Source organism: Mytilus edulis, chromosome 7 (genome assembly GCF_963676685.1).
Source record: "Mytilus edulis chromosome 7, xbMytEdul2.2, whole genome shotgun sequence".
NCBI classification, from domain to species: Eukaryota; Metazoa; Mollusca; class Bivalvia; order Mytilida; family Mytilidae; genus Mytilus; species Mytilus edulis.
This window is the reverse complement of record NC_092350.1, coordinates 6,791,550-6,811,946: the sequence shown is the minus strand read 5'-3', so window position 1 is coordinate 6,811,946 and position 20,397 is coordinate 6,791,550. Positions and strand designations below refer to the sequence as shown.

Here is a 20,397-nt window from a genome sequence, read left to right as displayed (position 1 = left end):
TTGAATGTATATTCAAAACAATTATAATTTCGCATGGGATATGGTGTTATGCATAAAAATATCAAAATTTATGTTAGAATTAATTTCAGAAACAGACAGAGATTTAAATAAAGGCAATAGTAGTATACTGCTGTTCAAAACTCGTAAATCTATCGACAAAAAACTAAATTGGGGTAACAAGCTAAAACTGAGGGAACCGCATTAAATATAAGAGGAGAACAACGACACAACATTAAAATGTAACGGACACAGAAACGGACTAAGCATTAGACAAAATCCGATGGGAATAACAAATATAACATCAAAACCAAATACATGAATTTGGGATAGAAAAGTACCGTGACACGTCTTATATTAATGTGAATTCACAAACGACACAACGGAAACACAACGTTAAAATGTTACACACACAGAAACGAACTATAATATAACAATGGCCATTTTCCTGACTTGGTACAGGACATTTTTAAAGATAAAAATGGTGGTTTGAACCTGGTTTTGTGGCATGCCAAACCTCGCACTTTAATAGCAATGTTAAGTATAACATTAAAATGACAACATAAAATTATCCAGAAGTTCTTTAGATATCCATTTACGCGAGTAAAATAATTTTGTCGTTTGTCGTTCAAAGTATTATCAAATTCATAATAGAACAATACCATAATGACAGATAATAGAACAATACCATAATGACAGATAATAGATAAAAACCAGTATGACAAATAATAGAACAATTACATAATGACAGGATCTTCAAAAGTACAGAATCACGTTATAAGAACCAAAGAAACACAAAAAGTCGCATATACAAAACACACCAACAGGAATGAAAGATAATACAAACACATTGACGATGTATAAGTACCGATCCACGTTAAATGGAAATCAAATGAAACAGACCAAACAGTAAAAGTAATATTAATAATTAAACAAAGACAAATAAAAGAACAATATAACTCGTAGTGATAAACAACGTCAGTACCCAAAATCTATACTTCAAAAGCATCATGTATCTGAAAGTTAAATTAAAGAATTTCGCAAGGTGCGTTTTATTTTTGTCTTCAAGACGGTTCTGAATGAATTCTGCTTCATACGAGTACCAAAAAAATCAGTCAGTAGGGGTGCACAATAAGTACTCATTGGAATACCGACTGTCTGTTGAAATATCAATCCTACAAATTCAACAAATACATTGTAGATCAAAATGTCCAGCTTTTTTATAATATCTTCTTCAGTATATTTTCTGGTATATCTTCACGGTAACACTATTTTTTATCAAAACCTTTTCTGAATAATGAGCTGATTCTAATCAAATTGTTTTCTTGAACGAATTTTGTAAAATTACTTTTTGTTCTACTTACTTATCGATGCAGTTGTGTTATAGTATTCACTTCCGCTTTGATTAGAATTGTAAGATTCCGTCAGATTCTAAAAGTTAGAGTACAAAAACAACATAAGAACTTTTCAAAATATGTCTTTATGCTTTATAAATTTACTCTTCAATAACATCGTTACTTGTTAAAAAAAAGTAAAGTACTGGGGGGAATTTCCTTAAAAAAATCAACGTTCAATATCGTCACCGTAATTTGATGCGTGTAGCAATATTTACACAGGGCTTACATAGAATGGATTACATATCTTCCGATTGATTATATGTTCTACTCGTTACTAACTTCATTGATATTGGAATACTGCTTATAAGGGTTCAGGTTACCAAACTGAAATCACACATTTAAACATGTTTTGGGCGCCATCATGATTTGATAGAATGTTTCATAGATAATGACGGATATACTCCAATTATCAAAATGCAATGTGTTGTCAGTTTATGTTCGTCATATGAGTTTGAATGTGCCAATGGTGTCTTTGGCTTCTCTGCTACTCCTTCGGAATATACAGGATCCTTTATTTATTTGATTTGCGAAAGTCCAAATATTTCCCTGTTGTCTGTTTTTATATGGAAAAGATGTTGTAGGATTTCAAATAAGAAAACTATCCTTGCGACCCCACAATGACATATTCAATTATTACTATTGGTGACTACATGGCCTTTAAAAAATAGCAAAACATATATTACTGAATAAGGTATGATAGGTCCCAAGATTACAATTTCAAAGCTACTTAAAAAGAGCAAAACCAACGGCCTGACTTATATATTAAATAATAAACGAAAAAAATTGATTTACACCAGCAAAAACATTGATCAAAGTCCTGAACTCGAACAAGCCCTCACAGAACGTTGTTGGTTCAAATACATATTCTGAACCAATGCTTTTTGTCTTAAATTCTTAACATGGAGAATAAGTACCATGCATAGCAAAATACCTCTTAAATGAGAAGTTTTGACTCATAAAACGTATTTTCTTCATTATTTATAGTAGTCGACACAAAACTGACAACGCTATAAAGATACCAAGGAGACATCCAATACTCATAAGTCGACACAAAACTAACAACTCTATGAAGATACCAGGGGAACATCCAATACTCATAAGTCGACACAAAACTAACAACTCTATGAAGATACCAGGGGGACATCCAATACTCATAAGTCGACACAAAACTAACAACTCTATGAAGATACCAGGGGGACATCCAATACTCATAAGTCAAAACAAAACTGACAACTCTATGAAGATACCAGGGGGACATCCAATACTCATAAGTCGACACAAAACTGACAACTCTATGAAGATACCAGGGGGACATCCAATACTCATAAGTCGACACAAAACTGACAACTCTATGAAGATACCAGGGGGACATCCAATACTCATAAGTCAAAACAAAACTGACAACTCTATGAAGATACCAGGGGACATCCAATACTCATAAGTCAAAACAAAACTGACAACGCTATGAAGATACCAGGGGAACATCCAATACTCATAAGTCGACACAAAACTGACAACTCTTTGAAGATACCAGGGGGACATCCAATACTCATAAGTCAAAACAAAACTGACAACTCTATGAAGATACCAGGGGGACATCCAATACTCATAAGTCGACACAAAACTGACAACTTTTTGAAGATACCAGGGGGACATCCAATACTCATAAGTCAAAACAAAACTGACAACTCTATGAAGATACCCGGGGGACATCCAATACTCATAAGTCAAAACAAAACTGACAACTCTATGAAGATACCAGGGGGACATCCAATACTCATAAGTCAAAAAAAAAACTGACAACGCTATGAAGATACCAGGGGGACATCCCAAAACATACATTTTATGGACGGCAAAAATTTGAATAACAAAAAGCCAGCATCAATTAGATTGGTTTTTAAAAGGCATTCAATAATTTTTTCTTTTGGAATCAGTGTATTGATATTCATAGATTATATAATTAATACATTGTATGCTAATTGTATGGCTGTTGTACGTAAGTTAACCGAAGGAAGTACACTCCCTTTATAGTGTATTTGTTTCACCCATATAGATTATTACGTACTGTTATAATGTACGTATATGTAGACAGTTGCCCTGTAACCTATGTATATATGTAGGTATGATAAGCACTAAAGATTTACTATTCTGGTGATTTTAGAATTTGCCAACATGGGTAATACTCATAGCGAAAATATTACTTGGGTATGCGCATCAACGCCAAAACCTGTTTTATGCCAAGTCTGAAAAGTAAAAGCCAGCAGTTCTACAACCTTAACAGCCACACGCTAGAGCAATTGCCATGAAACCCATATACCTAAAATGGAAGGAACAAATAACAAATACATGCAATAAAGCCAGTTCCACACTTTGCTTCCTTAGGAGAAACCTACAACACTGTCCTAATGAATACAGTAAAACAGCATATATAGCACCATAAAGATCAATAATGGAGTAAGGATCAATTATCTTCGACACATATACGCAAACAGACATTGATGAAAAGGAAAGATGTATGGCAAAAATGCTGCAAGAATTTCAGCTTCCGTCATTACAATGTAAACTTCAACAACAAAGACTGATTTTCTTTTCCAAAGTGGTTGAGGGGAAGATACCTGCGTTCCTTCCGGACGACCTCATTAAATTGACAGACCAAATGACAAATTCGAGCTACAACCTACAACACCTTTATTACCAAGAACATTATCGATCAACAAGTTTGTAACAACAAAACAAACGAACGGTTATAATTAAAAACAGTATACGGAAGACCGAACAATTCAAAAGCTCTATTTTTGTGCTCACTGTAGTAGAGTGGAACTATCTAGAAGACTCAGTAGTGTGCGTAACTACAAAAAAGAGGGACGAAAGATACCAGAGGAACAGTCAAATTCATAAATCGAAAAAAAAAAAAATGACAACGACATGGCTAAAAATGAAAAAGACAAACAGAGAAACAATATTACGCATGACACAACATACAACTGAGGAGTTTAAAACTGCACTTCCGACAAGTTTGAATAATTTGTGCGCAGACATACCGGTCACACAATAGCCGAAAGGAATCTGCGACGTATCCATCTATATACAGAAGTGGGAAATACAGATACAGATACTAATAAATATTTCTGTATACATGAATCTGAAGTCTCGTACCTTAAATTCCAGTTGAACATGTCTCGTGTATTTGTCTTTGTCATTAAACAATTGAAGAAAATCATGCACCGTGAAAGACCGAGTTTCCTTTGGTTCGTTTCTGTCACCCTAAAGACAATAGAAATGCATAAGGTATATTGTAAAATCATATGTGCATATCGTTTGTAATACTTATTATTTTATGTAAGCTAAATACACAGTAATTGATTACGGCAAACATAAATGTTATTCGAGTAATTAATTAGAAATGCATAGGATGCTTAATTTGAGCATGAAGGTACGTTAGGTATTATTAAAAGAAAAATACTATACTAAGTCACAAAAGACTTACAAGACTTCCCGTTGTCCTTACTGTATCGTCATCGTCGGTTTGGATATTAGGCAAATCGTATTCGTCAGCAGTCCTTGCAGTGCTGTATCTGTGAACTTCATCTATAAAGTAATCTTATATTTAGACGCAATACTAGAGTAACAGTTATAACGTGTTGAATTTTATGTATTTTTAGAAATTATCGAGTGTAAAAAAATCTGATTTGTATAAAAAAAAATCAATGGGTGAAAAGGGGTGGAAGATATAAAAGTGTTAATCAAATCTAATAAATTGAAGATAAACTATCAACACTATGGCAAAAAAAAAAAAAAAACGAAGACAAAAACATAAACAAATATACGAAGTACTGCATAATAACTTAAAACAATCTACCCGCACCAACATAAAAAAGAAGAAAACAAAATAAAAAAAAAAACAACATAAAACTTAATAAAACATAAAATAGCATACACATTTGGGTAATCTCAAGTGCTACGAAAGATGAAGCAGATCCTTATTCACCAGTGAAAATTATCTTATTGCTAATGGTTAATTTAATGCAGTGATAAATCATATTCGATACCTTTACATTTGTTATAATAAATGTATGATTTAGGTATGTTTTCACCCAAATGTATCTTTGACATATAGGCATATAGAAAGCTTTGATACCATGAGTGTTGCCATGTGAAGCATGTCATGCGTGGACAAAGACAAAAGGTAAAACGATAAATGAATTATTGATTCAAAACTTTTCTTGGGTTATGAAAAACATTTGTATGAAGTGTTCCTCACAAAAATAAGGAAAAAGGTCAGAGATGTATGGAGTATATATATATATATAATTTCTATATGAATGTCGATTGCATGTAAAGCATGATGAACAATTCCAATTTAGAGAAATTTCCGTTTCCTAGAGATGAATTTGTTTAGTCCCTTTACAAGACATTACAAACTCTTTTTGTATTTATGTGAGGAAATTTGTTTTGATTTAACGCTTTCTGTTCCTTTGTCTTAAAATTTAAATAGGACTTCTATGAGAAGTTAATTGTTTTATACTATTAGGCAGAGAATTAAAAGAGTTATAATATATTAGTTTCAATGTTTCTGCGTGTCGGTATGAATATCTGATTTACAATTCTCCTGATGTAGTGCATCTCCAAGTTTTTCTAAAGCTACTGTTTTTATTTTATATTGTATACCTGATTTAAAGTCGGAAAAAATGTTTGAGAAAAGACGGCAATACACGTTATTGATAATGACAATTATATGCCAGTGCTGTCAAATGTGTATCCAATTGGGTAAATTGAGTTACACCAAATTCAAAATAATTTTGAAACGTCTATTGTGAACATCACGATAGCCCAAAGGTCTCAAAAACGACATGACATATTCTTTTATTTGTTCCCTAAGAAATGGCATTTGGACGTCTCATCATGTATTGGCCATTATAAGAATTAAAAATGCACGGTGAAATGCATGTGTCTGTATCAATAAATACAGTTTTTGTTGTATACTGGATCACTAAAGCATATTCTGTTGTTATATAATATACCTTGTTTGAAGTCTGGGCTCTCATAATGACGGCTATGACGTCGACGACGTCTACAAGCAAAATACAATTCTTAAATCAGTAAAACAATTCTTATAGTGTAGAATGTGGGAAAAAACATATAATATCAAAATATATTTATAAAACATTTTTGAAATCGTATACGTCTATAAAAATCTTTCAATATGTTTACTCTAAATTCTTTTCAACTTGGAAGTTTCTGACCTTCAAATGTGGTTATGCGAGCGTCATTAAATCGCGCGTCTGTCATAGCCTATTTTGATTCTTGTATATGATTATTCTATACTTTTTCAGGTCCATTATACGGTCTTGAACCCATATCAATACAGGTTATATCATGCTGCTTCTGATTTGTGTTCCACATTTGCAATTGTAAACGTTTTTTTACATCTTTATCTTAATTATCATTCTTTTATTAAAATAGAAAATCTGATGTAAGAAGTTTTTGTGTATATCGTAGATAGTGTAAATGTTTACGAAAAGGCGTCAAATTAAGTAGCTAAATTTCTTTTATAGTTTTATTGCTGACATACTAAACAGCTTATATACAATATATTTTTACTGTTGAGTTCTGAACTATGAATTCATATTTGGAATGACCTTTTATATTAACTTGCATATTGGATTTAATTAGATAAGTTATTAATTTAATAGTAAGGCACGAAACAAACAATTCATTAGAACTAGTGCTAATTGAAATCCCATATATCTATGGTCTAACTTTACACGTTATTGTTACTTACTTGAAACAAACTAACAGACCACAAAAAACCAAAATAACACCGATCACCGACAGAGATATAATCAATGGCGTCATATAGGCATATTCCTTTCTTTCAGAAGACGGAGTATCTGAGAAAGAATATAGTAAAACAGATTTTGATTAACTCTGATTGCAAATATGATTTTCTTTTTTATTCTGTAATTTGTTTTGATATTTCAGCCATTTTATTTTTTTACGAAGTAAACAGCAAGGTTTAAGTAGATCATTTCACGACTGACGACAACGATTACGATGATTCATGAGCAATTTATGTAATTAGTAAGATCTCTCTGTTCTACATCTTGATCATAATATTTCAAAATTTAAGGAAGAATAAGGTGCATCGACTAAGAAATGAGCAACAAACTGTATTGTATTTTGAAAAAGAAGGAAATATTACGAATTTGCTTTGTCAGAGTATCTTTCAAAAAGAATGTTATGTTTTCAGACAAATAACCACTTCAACATATTTACTTGCGAATGATAGTAATCCAATCCCCTTCCCTCAACCCTTGGCGGAGTATGACAGAATTTTGGATACACGATTTAAAAATGTTCATTAGTCGCAGTTGTAACTGGCGGCATCAAATCAAAATACGCATGCAGATTTTATTATAAGCCCAAGATTCCATGACTCGAGGACTGGTAACATTTAGGAGAGACAGTAAAAGGTTTGATATGAAAAATGACATGTAATACTGATTAAAATTTTGAGGTTCTTTACACTTTCAGACAAAAATTTAGACAACATAATACAAATGCACATATTTCCATGGATTTTAGTTGTTTAAAAATGGCAGATATAACATCTGTAGAATGACGAAATTCGTTGTCTCTCATATTTTAATAACACATTTTTTTCTAAGTAGGATATCATGAAATGCTGCACTGCATTGATCTGACAGATTGTGATTTATAATTGGACTTCTCTTCTTTTTTCATGGTAATTAAAGAAACGAGCCAGCCATTTATCGAGCGCCATTACATTAATTTTCTCCTCTTTTCTTAATTCATTGTTGCTACTCAACTCTTTCATAAAGAAAGACTTATATCACTTGTGGGTTTCCGCGCTGTGTTGTCGTTTTTCAACGTCTGCTTTGTTAACAAAAGAATTTACAGATATGAAATAAAAATAAACTTCACAGACAAAAACGAAATGTGATTACATTCCTGAAGCAGTCAATACAGGTCTGTTTATCAGCCGGCCCAGGAAATTTTTAGAAATCTGGTTAACAAATATAGCAATATTTTCGTAGCCTTTAAATATTTTTAAGTAATATATAATACAAGTATATGATAAGTGTTTAGTTTAAATTTCGGACTTTTATAGCTGTCAATAATGGATTTGGTCTGGTGTTAACAACGGTGAAGTGCTTTACATCCACGCCTTTCGAACATTGATAGAGAACTGTATCATTGTCAAACATACCACATCTCATTATGTGTATCGTCTCACACGATAGACCTCTGAGAAGCAAAACATTTTTCCTAACCTAATTTTTTGGTTTTTATGACTGTAATAAAAGTAAATCATGATGACAAACTCATATGGTGGTGCACTCCGTTTTTGTTACAGCCATTTGAAAATAGCCATTTTTATGATTTTTCAATTTTTGAGCTATTATCGTAAAACAAATCACAATTTTACAACCAAACATTTTTACATATCTTCACTACAGATAAAGTTTACATTTTTGAACAAATTAATCTAAAAACACTATATGTTGGTGTTAATATTAAAAGTTTAAAAATGTTTGTGGCTTTTTCGTATCAAATTGACCATGCTGTCAATTTTTGTCAATTTGCGATATTTCCTTTTTTTAGGTCAAAAAGCATGCTATTTCACCTTACTTGTTTTACATCTAAGAATTTTGAAAAGAAAAACCACCTGATGATATGGGATAACAAATTCATGAAACTAGTACTGAGGGAAACTCATCATATATAAGAGGAAAACAACGAAACAACAGAAACACTAAAGTGCAACAAAAAATCCAAAGACAATGCAACACACACAGAAACGAAATATAAGATAACAATTGCCATTTTCCTGACTTAATACAGTACATTTTAAGACAAAGGGTGGGTTGAATCTGGTTTTGTGGCTAGCCAAACCAACAGCTTTTATGATAATGTTGAATATATCACTAAAATGACAACATTACATGAGAAGACTACAATACAAATAAATAGAAGAACATTAAGGACAGAGAAATATACAAATTAACAACATTATGACATGCTTATAGATAAATTTACCAGGCTTATAATGTAAAACGTCAGTCGCGTGTTTCGCCTACACAAGACTCATCAGTGACGCTCCGGTCAAAATGGTAAAGACAGTCAAACATAGATGAACAGTATTGATGACTTAAAATTAAAAAAAAAGTTGAGCCAAATATGGCTAAGGTTATCTGCCTGCGATAAGAAAATCCTTAGTATTTAGAATAATTCATACTTTTGCATTACAATAAATGTATACAAATAACCATATTATTGATATGCATGTCAACACCGAAGTGGTGACTAACCACAGATTAAAAAGCAGAATTTAGGTGAATGCCGACATGTTATGCTTTGTAAAGAAATGATACAATTTGGTAAATGTGCTGACTTGTTTGTTATATGATCGAAAACCCTGATGTAATAATTTTTCTGTAATATAGAGATTATTGTAGTTGAAATCATATACATTGTTACATACACAAGCCAATCGAACACGTTGAGTTATATAAAATGGATAATTAACAATAGGAAATGAAAAAAATCATCTCTTTTATTATAAATTTTGAAATTGAAGTTCCCGTTAAAGATATACATTTGAATATATATATATAAACTAGTCTAAATTGAAAACTACGTTCAAATCTATGATTGCGTTGTATACAACTCGCAATTTTTATACGTGTGCATGCAAATTTCGTTGCAGAGAGGTATAAATACAGTGAAAAAGTATATTTAAACAAAATGCATTTGACTAACAGGACGAATAACTGATGTTCTTTAACCATGCTACTACCATCGGCGATTGCCAAATAAGTTGATCGCAAGATGTAACAAAATGTATCTTATTATTAATTGCATACTAAACAGAAAAAAAGAAACTTGTGGCAAAGAGGTTATACCCCAAACATGAGGTGCAACAATTTGTACACCAGATCCGGATTCCGACAATAAATGTCTTTTCAGTGACGTTAGGGATCGGAACGGTATTTGGAAGTCCAGATAATTAACATCCTTGGTTGATATCTGTGGCGTAAGAACATATGATACATCCTCATTCTTTCATTATCCAAGCTGTGGGAAGGTCGTGCTCCACGTGTTGTCGGCAAAGTAACTATATTCTTGAACTTTTACTTACATTTGCCTTGGTGGCTTTAAGACCTTTGTGGTCATTTATATATGCCTCGGTGGCAATTGACCTAGGTGGTCATTTATATATGCCTTGGTGGAAATAGACCTAGGTGGTCATTTTTATAATTTTTTACATTGGCCTTAGTGGCAACATTAAATAAAAAATACTTGCCATGGGGCGCTAAGACCTTGGTGGTCATTTGTATTCGCCTTGACGGCTTCTTGATAGAACTAGATGGTAATGTTTGACCTTGGAAGCAAAATGTTTAGGGATTTAGACCTTGGGTAGTTATTATTAATCCAGGTGGTCAGATATTTGTTATGTTGTGCGCCAGATTAACGCAGGGCGAAGTGCTATCGCTATATAATATTATGTGGAAGTGGAGGCTCTGGCCATTTTGGAGGCCTGTTTTTGAAAGGAAATTAATAAATTGTGCATAGGGTAAATAGTTTCTTTTGTTACTTTTGAGTGTTGTGGACTTTTCATTGATGTTACATTGTGCATACTAATAGAAAATGCTCTTTAAAGACTTTGTTAGAAAAGAATAGAAATATCGAGAAAGTGGAACAATTTAGTGTGATACGTCACTTGATATTAACGTTGTTTATCGGAGGGATGTGTATTAAATTTATAAGGTGTCTTTGTCGAGGTCCGCGTTCAGCGGTCTGTTTGATTGTTACGTACATATAATTGAATAGAATATTGTTGATTTTTCAGATGATGTTACCTACAGCTTTGACAGGCGGATGAATGAAGGAGAAGCAATATGACATTGCACGATGATTCATGTCAATGAGTTCGAACAACCTAAGAGGGAAGGATTTTTTCTAATCAGTATATGATGAGAACAAATTGCAATTTAAGTAATTTTATGATTTCAGAAAATAGGAAAATAATTATAATAAAAAAAAAAAATAATGGTAATAAAAATGAATGGTAATAATATGGATATAACACTAAATTATGTTTGTCTGTATTGAAGAAGATGCCAATATGGCACGGTACTAAAAAACAGAGCTTTATGTTCAAATGAACCTATACAGTAATTCTAATAATTTGTCCGTAATTTTATGATGTTTACTATTGGATGTGTATATAATTTCATTAATGTGTTAAAATATGTCACACATATCTGTTGTCTTGGGAGATTAAATAATGGTTGCAATATTTTTGTTTTGTTTTAGGTAATAAATGTAATGTTGAATGATTTTGTATACTAGTACACATGTATACTAAAATTTTATGTATGGTAAAATTTTTAAATTCAAATTTCTTTGTCTACAATTCGAGGGACACTGATTCCCTAGTGGTTTTTCCACGTGGATTGTAGGCAAAGGGATTTTTCTTTTTCAAAGTGTGACTAAAGCTGTCTTAAGTACAAATAAACAAGTTTTTATTGGTTAATATATTTTCAGCAGAGTTGTGAAGAATCAAGTGGAAATACAATTGTCTATTTTCCTGATTAGGAGTGTGTTTGATTCAACAACAGTAAAGAAAGAGACAAGCCAGCAGAGTTTACACTTGGAGGTGAAGTCCATTTGCTTACAAGCTTTCCGCATGATGAAGATGTTCATTTTGATATGAGTCCATTGCCTTAACGCAACTTTTAAAAGTTTGTATGTGGTCAAATTCATAAGAATTTATTGAATTATGAAACTATTTATAAAGAACTGTGAACACTTACCTTGAAATGTTTAGTAGTGTTATAAAGTAATTAAGGAATAATATTTAATAAAAATTGTTGAAGATATTTTTGTTTTGAGTATTGGGAATACTCTTCCTTAACGGAAAGCCTTGCTAGTGGTGTAATATGAGATTGGCCTGCAAATATGCTGTATGGACTCTAGAGTCTTCTATGCCTATAACTTAACTTGAACTGGATGCAAGATTATATCAATCGCTGAGGGTATGTGTGTAAACTCATTGGTTGATATCTTTTGCGGAAGTACATGTGATACATTCTCATTCTTTCAATATCCAAGTGGTAGTTGGTCTAAGGGCTATGTTTGGTCAGGCAATACATTGTGCCTGTTATGTATTGCCTGTTTGGGTTGATGAGGTTCTTGAAAAGTCCCCCTCTCCCACCCATAAGTACCAACATGTGGATAGGTTTTTATATTTAAATATTGGTATTACATATATGCATTTTGGGTTTATGGGCACGACACAACATTCGAAAAACATAAGAATTACCATGGGGTCATGTTGACAAAAAATACATCGCTTTATCGATTTTTTAGGGCAAGTGTTTCTGAATGCCATTTTATTACAATGGTAAAAATAAGATTACTGTATTTATCTCAGATGACAATAATGTTGATGCTAATGCTTCATTTTATGAGCTCCAGAGTAGTTATATAAGAAACAACTGCACAATTTATCCAGTGAGCACTTATGCATACCATTGCGCATAGTAGTCCACATTTTGTTTACTGAAACGTATATATATTATCTTGTATTCGGTTCTTTCCTCTAGAGTTTTCTATGCCTATAACTTAACATGAACTGGATGCAAGATTATATCAATCGCTAAGGATGTGTGTAGTACCTCAATTTATGATAAACTCTTGAATTTTAAAAGTCAAAATAGGATGAACGAATCATATAAACTGTAGGGAAAATATGAAAAAATATAAATTAGTCTAACTAAAAAACTACGTTGTAGAAGGGTCTAAATACAGCACAAACAACATTTTCCTAAAGACCAAAAGAATGAAAAAGTATATTGAAACAAAACGCATTTGACTAACAAGACGAACAACTGATGTTCTTAAACCCTGTGACAGCCATGGGCGATTGCCAAATAAATTGATCACAAGATGTAACAAATAGATCTTAATATTAATTAAATACTAAACAGGAAACTATCAACCTTTGGCAAATATATATCACACCACAAACATGAAGTGCATATCTATATATATTCGAGCAGCTAGTCAAATTCGTATTGTTAAAATATATTTTTCACTCGTTTGGTATTTTGGAAAATGTTGTTTGTGTCGTATTGAGACCCTTCTACAACGAAATTTGTCACATGCACACATATACAAAATGCGGTTTTTATTTAACGCAATCACAGGTTTGAACGTTGTTTTCAATTTAAATATAGGAAGATGTGGTGTGAGTACCAATGAGACAACTCTCCATCTAAATAACAATTTATAAAAGTAAACCATTAAAGGTCAATGTACGGCTTTCAACACGGAGCCTTGGCTCACACCGAACAAGCTATAAAGTAGGAAAGGTGAACTCTATCAGATAAATAAAAATGAAAATAAAAAAATTGAAATTTCAGTTTTTTATTTCATTTTTTATTTGGTGTTGCGATAGTTCAGGTGTATACATATATTTATTGACATTAATTGTATGTTTCTAAAAATAGATTAGCATCCTGTAATTATACTGAAGAGATGTGTAGATGATCATTTCTATACACACAAACACATACTGTATCAGAGATCCTTTTTTAATTTCTACACCTCCCAAAACAAAAGCTTATTTTTATCAGCTAAAGTTAAAGGAGGGGATAAGGTATCTGCGCAATGCTAGGCAGTGTTGTCGTAAAAGTTAGAAATTAAAAGTACAGGTTTCAGCCCCGCTCGGTGAGGGAATACGATCTACTCTAATATCGTTAGGTTGATTTTCTAGGCATTTTATACATATTCTAACGCCTGATGTTTCTTAATCATAAGAAATACGATTGATAATGTATAATTTGCAGTTGTCACTACACATAGGCAGACATACACATATATTTATCTATCGTGATTGTATGCTTCTAAAATAGATTAGCATCCTGTTATTATACTGAAGAGATGAGTAGATAATCATTTCTGTACACAAAAAGAATACTTCGTGTAATGTATCAGAGATCGTTGTTTAATTCCTACGAGAAGGTAACACCTCCCGAAACGAAAGTTTTTTTCTTATAACCTAGAGTTAGAGGAGGTGATAAGGTCTCTGCGCAATGCTAGGCGGTGTTGTTGTAAACATTAAAAGTACTAAACATATGCATAAAGAAAAGACATATACTGTTATGAATACATGTATACTTCATGTAACATAGGTGAATCTGAGGAAGACGAAACCTACGTTAACATGTATCAAATCATACGTCATCTGTCTTATCTGTCTAGAGAGTCTTATTTAACCTGTTTTCAACCATTTTTATTACAAAATGATTTAAAAAAGGTTGAACGTTTTAGCAATAAGACCCAAATGAAAGTTTGACTATTAAAATTGACGAAACGAGCTTTAAACCCGCTAGATACATTACCTGTTATGAGAAGATGGATTGGTTTACTGTAACCAGTTCCCATTGAATTAGACACTGAACACACATAACTTCCAGAATTCTCCTCTTTTGTATCATAGATATTTAATGATGGAAATCCTAGGGTACTGCCGTTATATTTTGACGAACTCAACACGGTAATTTTTACACCGTTCTTTGTCCAATAAACCTTTGTCGGCAATGGATTGGAATCATGAGAACAAGGGAGTACTATATCAAGTCCTCCATTTACCTCGACCTTTTCATGAGACGTAAATACAAATGGAATATCTGAAACATGTAATAGTTTAGGTAAATTCTGTAGACGTTGACAATTTTTAGGCAATATTGGCATTATAGTCCAGTCAATCTAGCATACATTTGACCCAAACCTTGAAGTAATTGCAACAGAAGATTTTTAAGTTTAAAATCTTATGCAAGATACCCCAAATATACACAGAAAAAAGTCCCATAAAATCTAACATGAGGAAAACTAAAAAATCATGATTTTAAAATCCTGTGGAGATTTTCATTGATATGGGAGATAACTCTGCAAAAAAGACAAAAAAAAACCCAATAAAAATGATACAAAATAATAACTTTACAACGTCTATTCAACAGAATGTATTAATTCTTGATATTTTAGCCGTCTTTAGTGTATAACAAACAACTCTAAAGGTGTTTTGTTATCTTTTATCAAGCAAACACTAAATTTCATAATTCATTAGTTGACCATTTATTAGATTTTTAAGCATGTCAAGGTAAAGAATTTCAAATTGAATAAAATTTATTAAGCATATATTTTTCTTTTTGTGGTTTAAAGTTTCTATAAACAAGGTAGATGCTGAACAAATGAAATTTACAAATATAAACAATACCAAATAAATAATGGATGGGTATCCGAAATTTATGAAAACTCTAGAGGAATCTGTCAAGGGTGTCCTTTATCGGCTTTACTTTTTGTTTTATCGGTCGAAATTATGGCCGAGCGATTGAGGCAAACCTCAGACATTAAAGGTTTTCGTATTACTATAGATAATAAAACACATAGCATCAAAATATCACAATTAGCTGATGATACAACTCTGTTTTGTAGTTCAAAATCAGATATATCTAAAGCTATGAATATAATTGAAACATTTGGCTCTTTCTCGGGGTTGAAGCTAAACCGTAATAAAACAGAAGGAATTTGGATTGGGGCGCTTAAAAACAGCGTAGATAAGATTGAGGGCATACGCTGGACAGACAAACCTGTCAAAGCTTTAGGCATTTATTTTGGTCACAATAGACTTCAATGTGAAACGTTAAATTGGGAACCTAAAATAGATAACATGAAATCATCTATTAAAACATGGGAAAAAAGACAATTAACAATGGTTTGGAAAATATTGATCATAAAATCTTTAATATTACCAAAATTTACAATTTTGGCTACTTCGTGCAAAGTTCCAGATATTTACTTGAAAGAAATTGAAAGCTGCTGTTTCAAATATATTTGGGAAGGAAAAAATGACAAAGTAAAAAGAAACACACTTATTGGCGAACACCAAAAAGGGGGGTTAAGAATGATCGATTTTGACAGTTATTTTACAGCACTGAAAGCCTCATGGGTCTCTAAATTAACAACAACCAATATGCCAAACTGGAAGATTATTCCTACTAAATATGTTAACAATCTTGGTAAAAACTTTCTTGTTTTTAACATGAATTTAGATAATATTAAATCAATAGATGGACTTGCAAAAATACCCGATTTTTATTTACAAGTAATTTCAAGTTGGGTTAAAACAGGAAGAGGTTTATCAACATTTTCTAATCACTTTGCTAATATTAGAAAACAGATTATTTGGGGAAATAAATATATTAAATGTCGCAACAAATGCTTGTTTTTCCCGAGCTGGGTTAAAAGTGGATTGGTTTATATTAACGACATATTCGATCGTGAAGGAAATCTATCCGAAAGTTTTATTTTAAAAAAGTTAATTAAAAAATCAAACTGGATTGCAGAGTTTAAGATGTTAAAATCCTGCATCCCAAAAGAATGGATGCAAGCTTTAAAAAAAGAAAACTCCGTTAAGAGTATAATCAATATATGTAAGGTTAAATTAAGATGGCAAAATAAAAAAATTGAAACAAAAGATATCAACAATAAAATACTCTATAAAACTTTAATAGATAAAAAATATATAAAGCCAATCGGTATCAACATTTGGACAAGATATTTAAAATTAGAATACAAACAATGTACCACAGATGTCATTTGTATACGATTTTATATTTAAAATTTTAAAGGAAAATAAGTTAAAAATTTTCAGATGGAAACTGCTTCAATATATTATTCCTACAAAGCAGCTACTATTAAAGTGGAAAATATCTGAAAACGATAAATGCATTTTTTTGTAAAACAAAAGAAGAATCTTATTTGCATTTCTTTATTACAAGTTCATTTTTGAAAGATTTTTGGGAGAAAGTACATTATCTTCTAACAAAAATGAATTTTCAAAACAAGATATTAGCAAAACATATAGTATTTGGATACAAAATATCAGATCAAGGGTATAACGGTTTTAATTATTTCTTGACAAGTCGTACTATGTATCCGAGCAAAACCTGAAATTTTTAGATGTGTATGCTATGTTTATAAAGGATTTACGAAGGTTTATGAATGAGAACAAAACAGTATCTCAAAATGTATTTTTCATAAAGATTAATATAATTGATGGGGAAAAAATAATGTTTTATTATATTTTATTATATTCTGTGTATTTTCCTGGATACTCAGAAAGTATTTCACCGGGATACTTTATTGGAGCTTAGACAATGTAATAAAGATGTAACAAGCAATTTGAAGAATAAAGAATATTTATTTGTAAAAAAAAAAAAAAACAATTTATTATACCAAATATTCACATTTTCTTTTAAATGGTCACAAAGCCATAAATTTCTTATGATGTTATATTTGTTATTCTCGTGGGATTTTGTCTGATGCTTGGTCCGTTTCTCTGTGTGTTACATTGTAGTGTTGTGTCATTGTTCTCCTCTTATATTTAATGCGTTTCCCTTAGTTTTAGTTTGTTACCCTGATTTTGTTTTTTGTCAATGGATTTATGAGTTTGAACAGCGGTATACTACTGTTGCCTTTATTTAATGAAAAATGTGCAAAAAAAAAAAAATAAATAAAAATAAACAAATACCAATAACACTTCGGTTTTGTACATTTTATGAGAAGAAGATTATATAATATAGATAAATACGAACTTTAGACCCCATCAAAGTATCATGTTTTACATTATTTTTTTAGAAAATCAACATAAAGCTGACAAAAAAGACTCATGTTTACGGAGATATCTCCATTTCCAATATTAATTTCCATAAGAAATTAAAAATGCAAAATTAGAGTTGATTTAATGGGCATTTTGCTTGTGTATATTTGGGTCTTAATGCTATAGATAAGAACTAAAACACTTTCTGTTGCAATTAGTTTGGGTTTCAACATAGTTTGACTGGATTATTAGTAGCACTACATGCTATTGTTGAAATTTTAAGATGATGTGTATTAACAATAGAAAACATACAGTTTGTGTTTATTGTATAGACAGTTGCAAAAATACACGAGTATGATCAGTCATTGTTTTTTTTATTTTATTTAACATATGAACTTTAAGACCCTTTCAACTATTTTGAGTATATTTGGTAACCCAAGTCCAATAGATATAAGAATTAAATAGCATGAACTTTTGAGGATGGAGTACTGTCGACATCATTCGGAATATGTTTCACGGATACATAAACCTCAGGGGGATGTTTCTTATCTCAGTTGAATTGTTTAATATTCATAATGCCATGACCTTTTATAACCGACTTTATGGTGTGGACTATTCTCATTCTTGAAGGCAATGTGATTGGGTTGCCTTTAAATGCTTACATCTACTTCATTTGAACGTTGGTAGATTCTTGTCTCATTGTTCAAATGTTTATACAATGTTTGATTTTTATTTCTGTTTGTTGAAATTCAAGATAGGAGGTGAGTTTTGTATGTCCGGCACCAAAGATTAAAGAAATACAAACATTTTAAATTAAAATTTTCAATTATATGAATATGACCATCATAAATAGTCTTGACACTGCATTTATTAAGGAATATAGGTTTGTAATCTACGATTAGTATTTGATCAGAAACTGCTGACACTTCGTTGGTTCATGTGTCCTAATGAAGGGGCTTCTGTTATACCTGATAGACATTTGTCTTGTCGTTTTTGTTATCTTCGTGCAAACGTGTTACCGTTCATTTGAACTTTTTTTCTGTATTACATGATGTCGACCTTATTTCGTTTTTACCTCATAATATCATCTGTTAAATGTGCAATTTGATTTTTTTCAAATAATTTGTAAACAAACAATTTAAAATAACAATTATCAAAACTACAAAGTAAAATTGTTATGATTTACCTCTGACATCAAGTTGTAATATTCTGCTCCTTGCAGTTATCCTTTTTAAACATGTTTCACAAGTAAAATTTCCTTTGTCTAAACGATTTAGTTTTTTTAACTGTAGGGAGGGATTGTTTACGACACCAGTAACTTCTAAATTAAGTTGTTTGCCATTTTTTCGCCATATTATCCGCTCTCCATCAGTAACTTTACAATGAAATGTGATCGATTCATTTGCCTTTTTTATTAGATAATGGTTGCCTGTGATTGAAGCCGCTGTAATAATAATGAAAAGTGCAGCTACGTGTATACAGAGAGAATATCAAATGTATTTTTTGGTAATATCAAAACTGTATCAATTCAATATGGTTTCAAACAATGAGCTCGATAGATTGTATTGATTGAGGGTTGATTCGGTGTGTCATATTGAAAAAAAAAGCATTTCATATAGTTCACTGTACACTTTATTATATATCTCAAGCAATGATTGTTTACCATAAGAAAACCTCTATGCCTAAACAGTCAAGTAGATTATGTTAACGTTCCACGCGATGGAAAAAAGTTGATGTGCTTGATAAAGCCCTTTAACCGTGTCTAGTATTGATAATATAGCTAAAGGCTGATACAGCACCACTGAATTGACTGTATTACGCAATTATCTTGTATTAACTAGTAAGTAAATATTAAATGAGAAGACTCAGTATAAAGGAATCTAAATGAATCTAATGCGATATATATCGATCGGGAATACATCCTAGTTTTCTAACAAAACGTCTAGCTCCAGTTTTTTTAAATCATAAATTCTTGTTAATGAATTGTGTGACGACATAAATCATTTGTTCTATTCAACTAGTAATATGTGATATAACAATTAACATTCGACAAAGAATTCAACACATTTACACATTATACTAAGGGTTTAAAAGTAAATTTTCCGAGTATAAACGCAATGTCGTTTTCTGCATTTGATGCTGTTAGTCAAGGAAAAATTAGCATTCCCTGCTTGATATTTTTTTTTATAATTTATCATATTGTATTGAAATCTGTATACTTGTTAGTTGAAAACATCAAATACCGGTACCTTATCCCGGCCTCGTTAACATTAGTAAATAACATATCTGTACAGCTGTTAGTTTTAGTTA

At 31.5% G+C, this 20,397-nt stretch overlaps 1 protein-coding gene across 1 annotated transcript in view; it reads right to left on the bottom strand.

The window, feature by feature from the left end:
* LOC139529832 (uncharacterized) overlaps positions 1-20,397 on the bottom strand; it is a 58,733-nt gene that overhangs the window by 24,867 nt on the left and 13,469 nt on the right. Inside the window, exons 5-11 of the mRNA XM_071325742.1 lie at positions 19,274-19,531; positions 14,828-15,115; positions 7,177-7,285; positions 6,416-6,465; positions 4,882-4,982; positions 4,551-4,658; positions 1,362-1,428 (exon numbers count right to left, since the gene is read on the bottom strand). Of these exons, the coding sequence (XP_071181843.1) occupies positions 1,362-1,428; positions 4,551-4,658; positions 4,882-4,982; positions 6,416-6,465; positions 7,177-7,285; positions 14,828-15,115; positions 19,274-19,531 (981 nt within the window). The remainder of the gene's footprint in view (positions 1-1,361; positions 1,429-4,550; positions 4,659-4,881; positions 4,983-6,415; positions 6,466-7,176; positions 7,286-14,827; positions 15,116-19,273; positions 19,532-20,397) is intronic.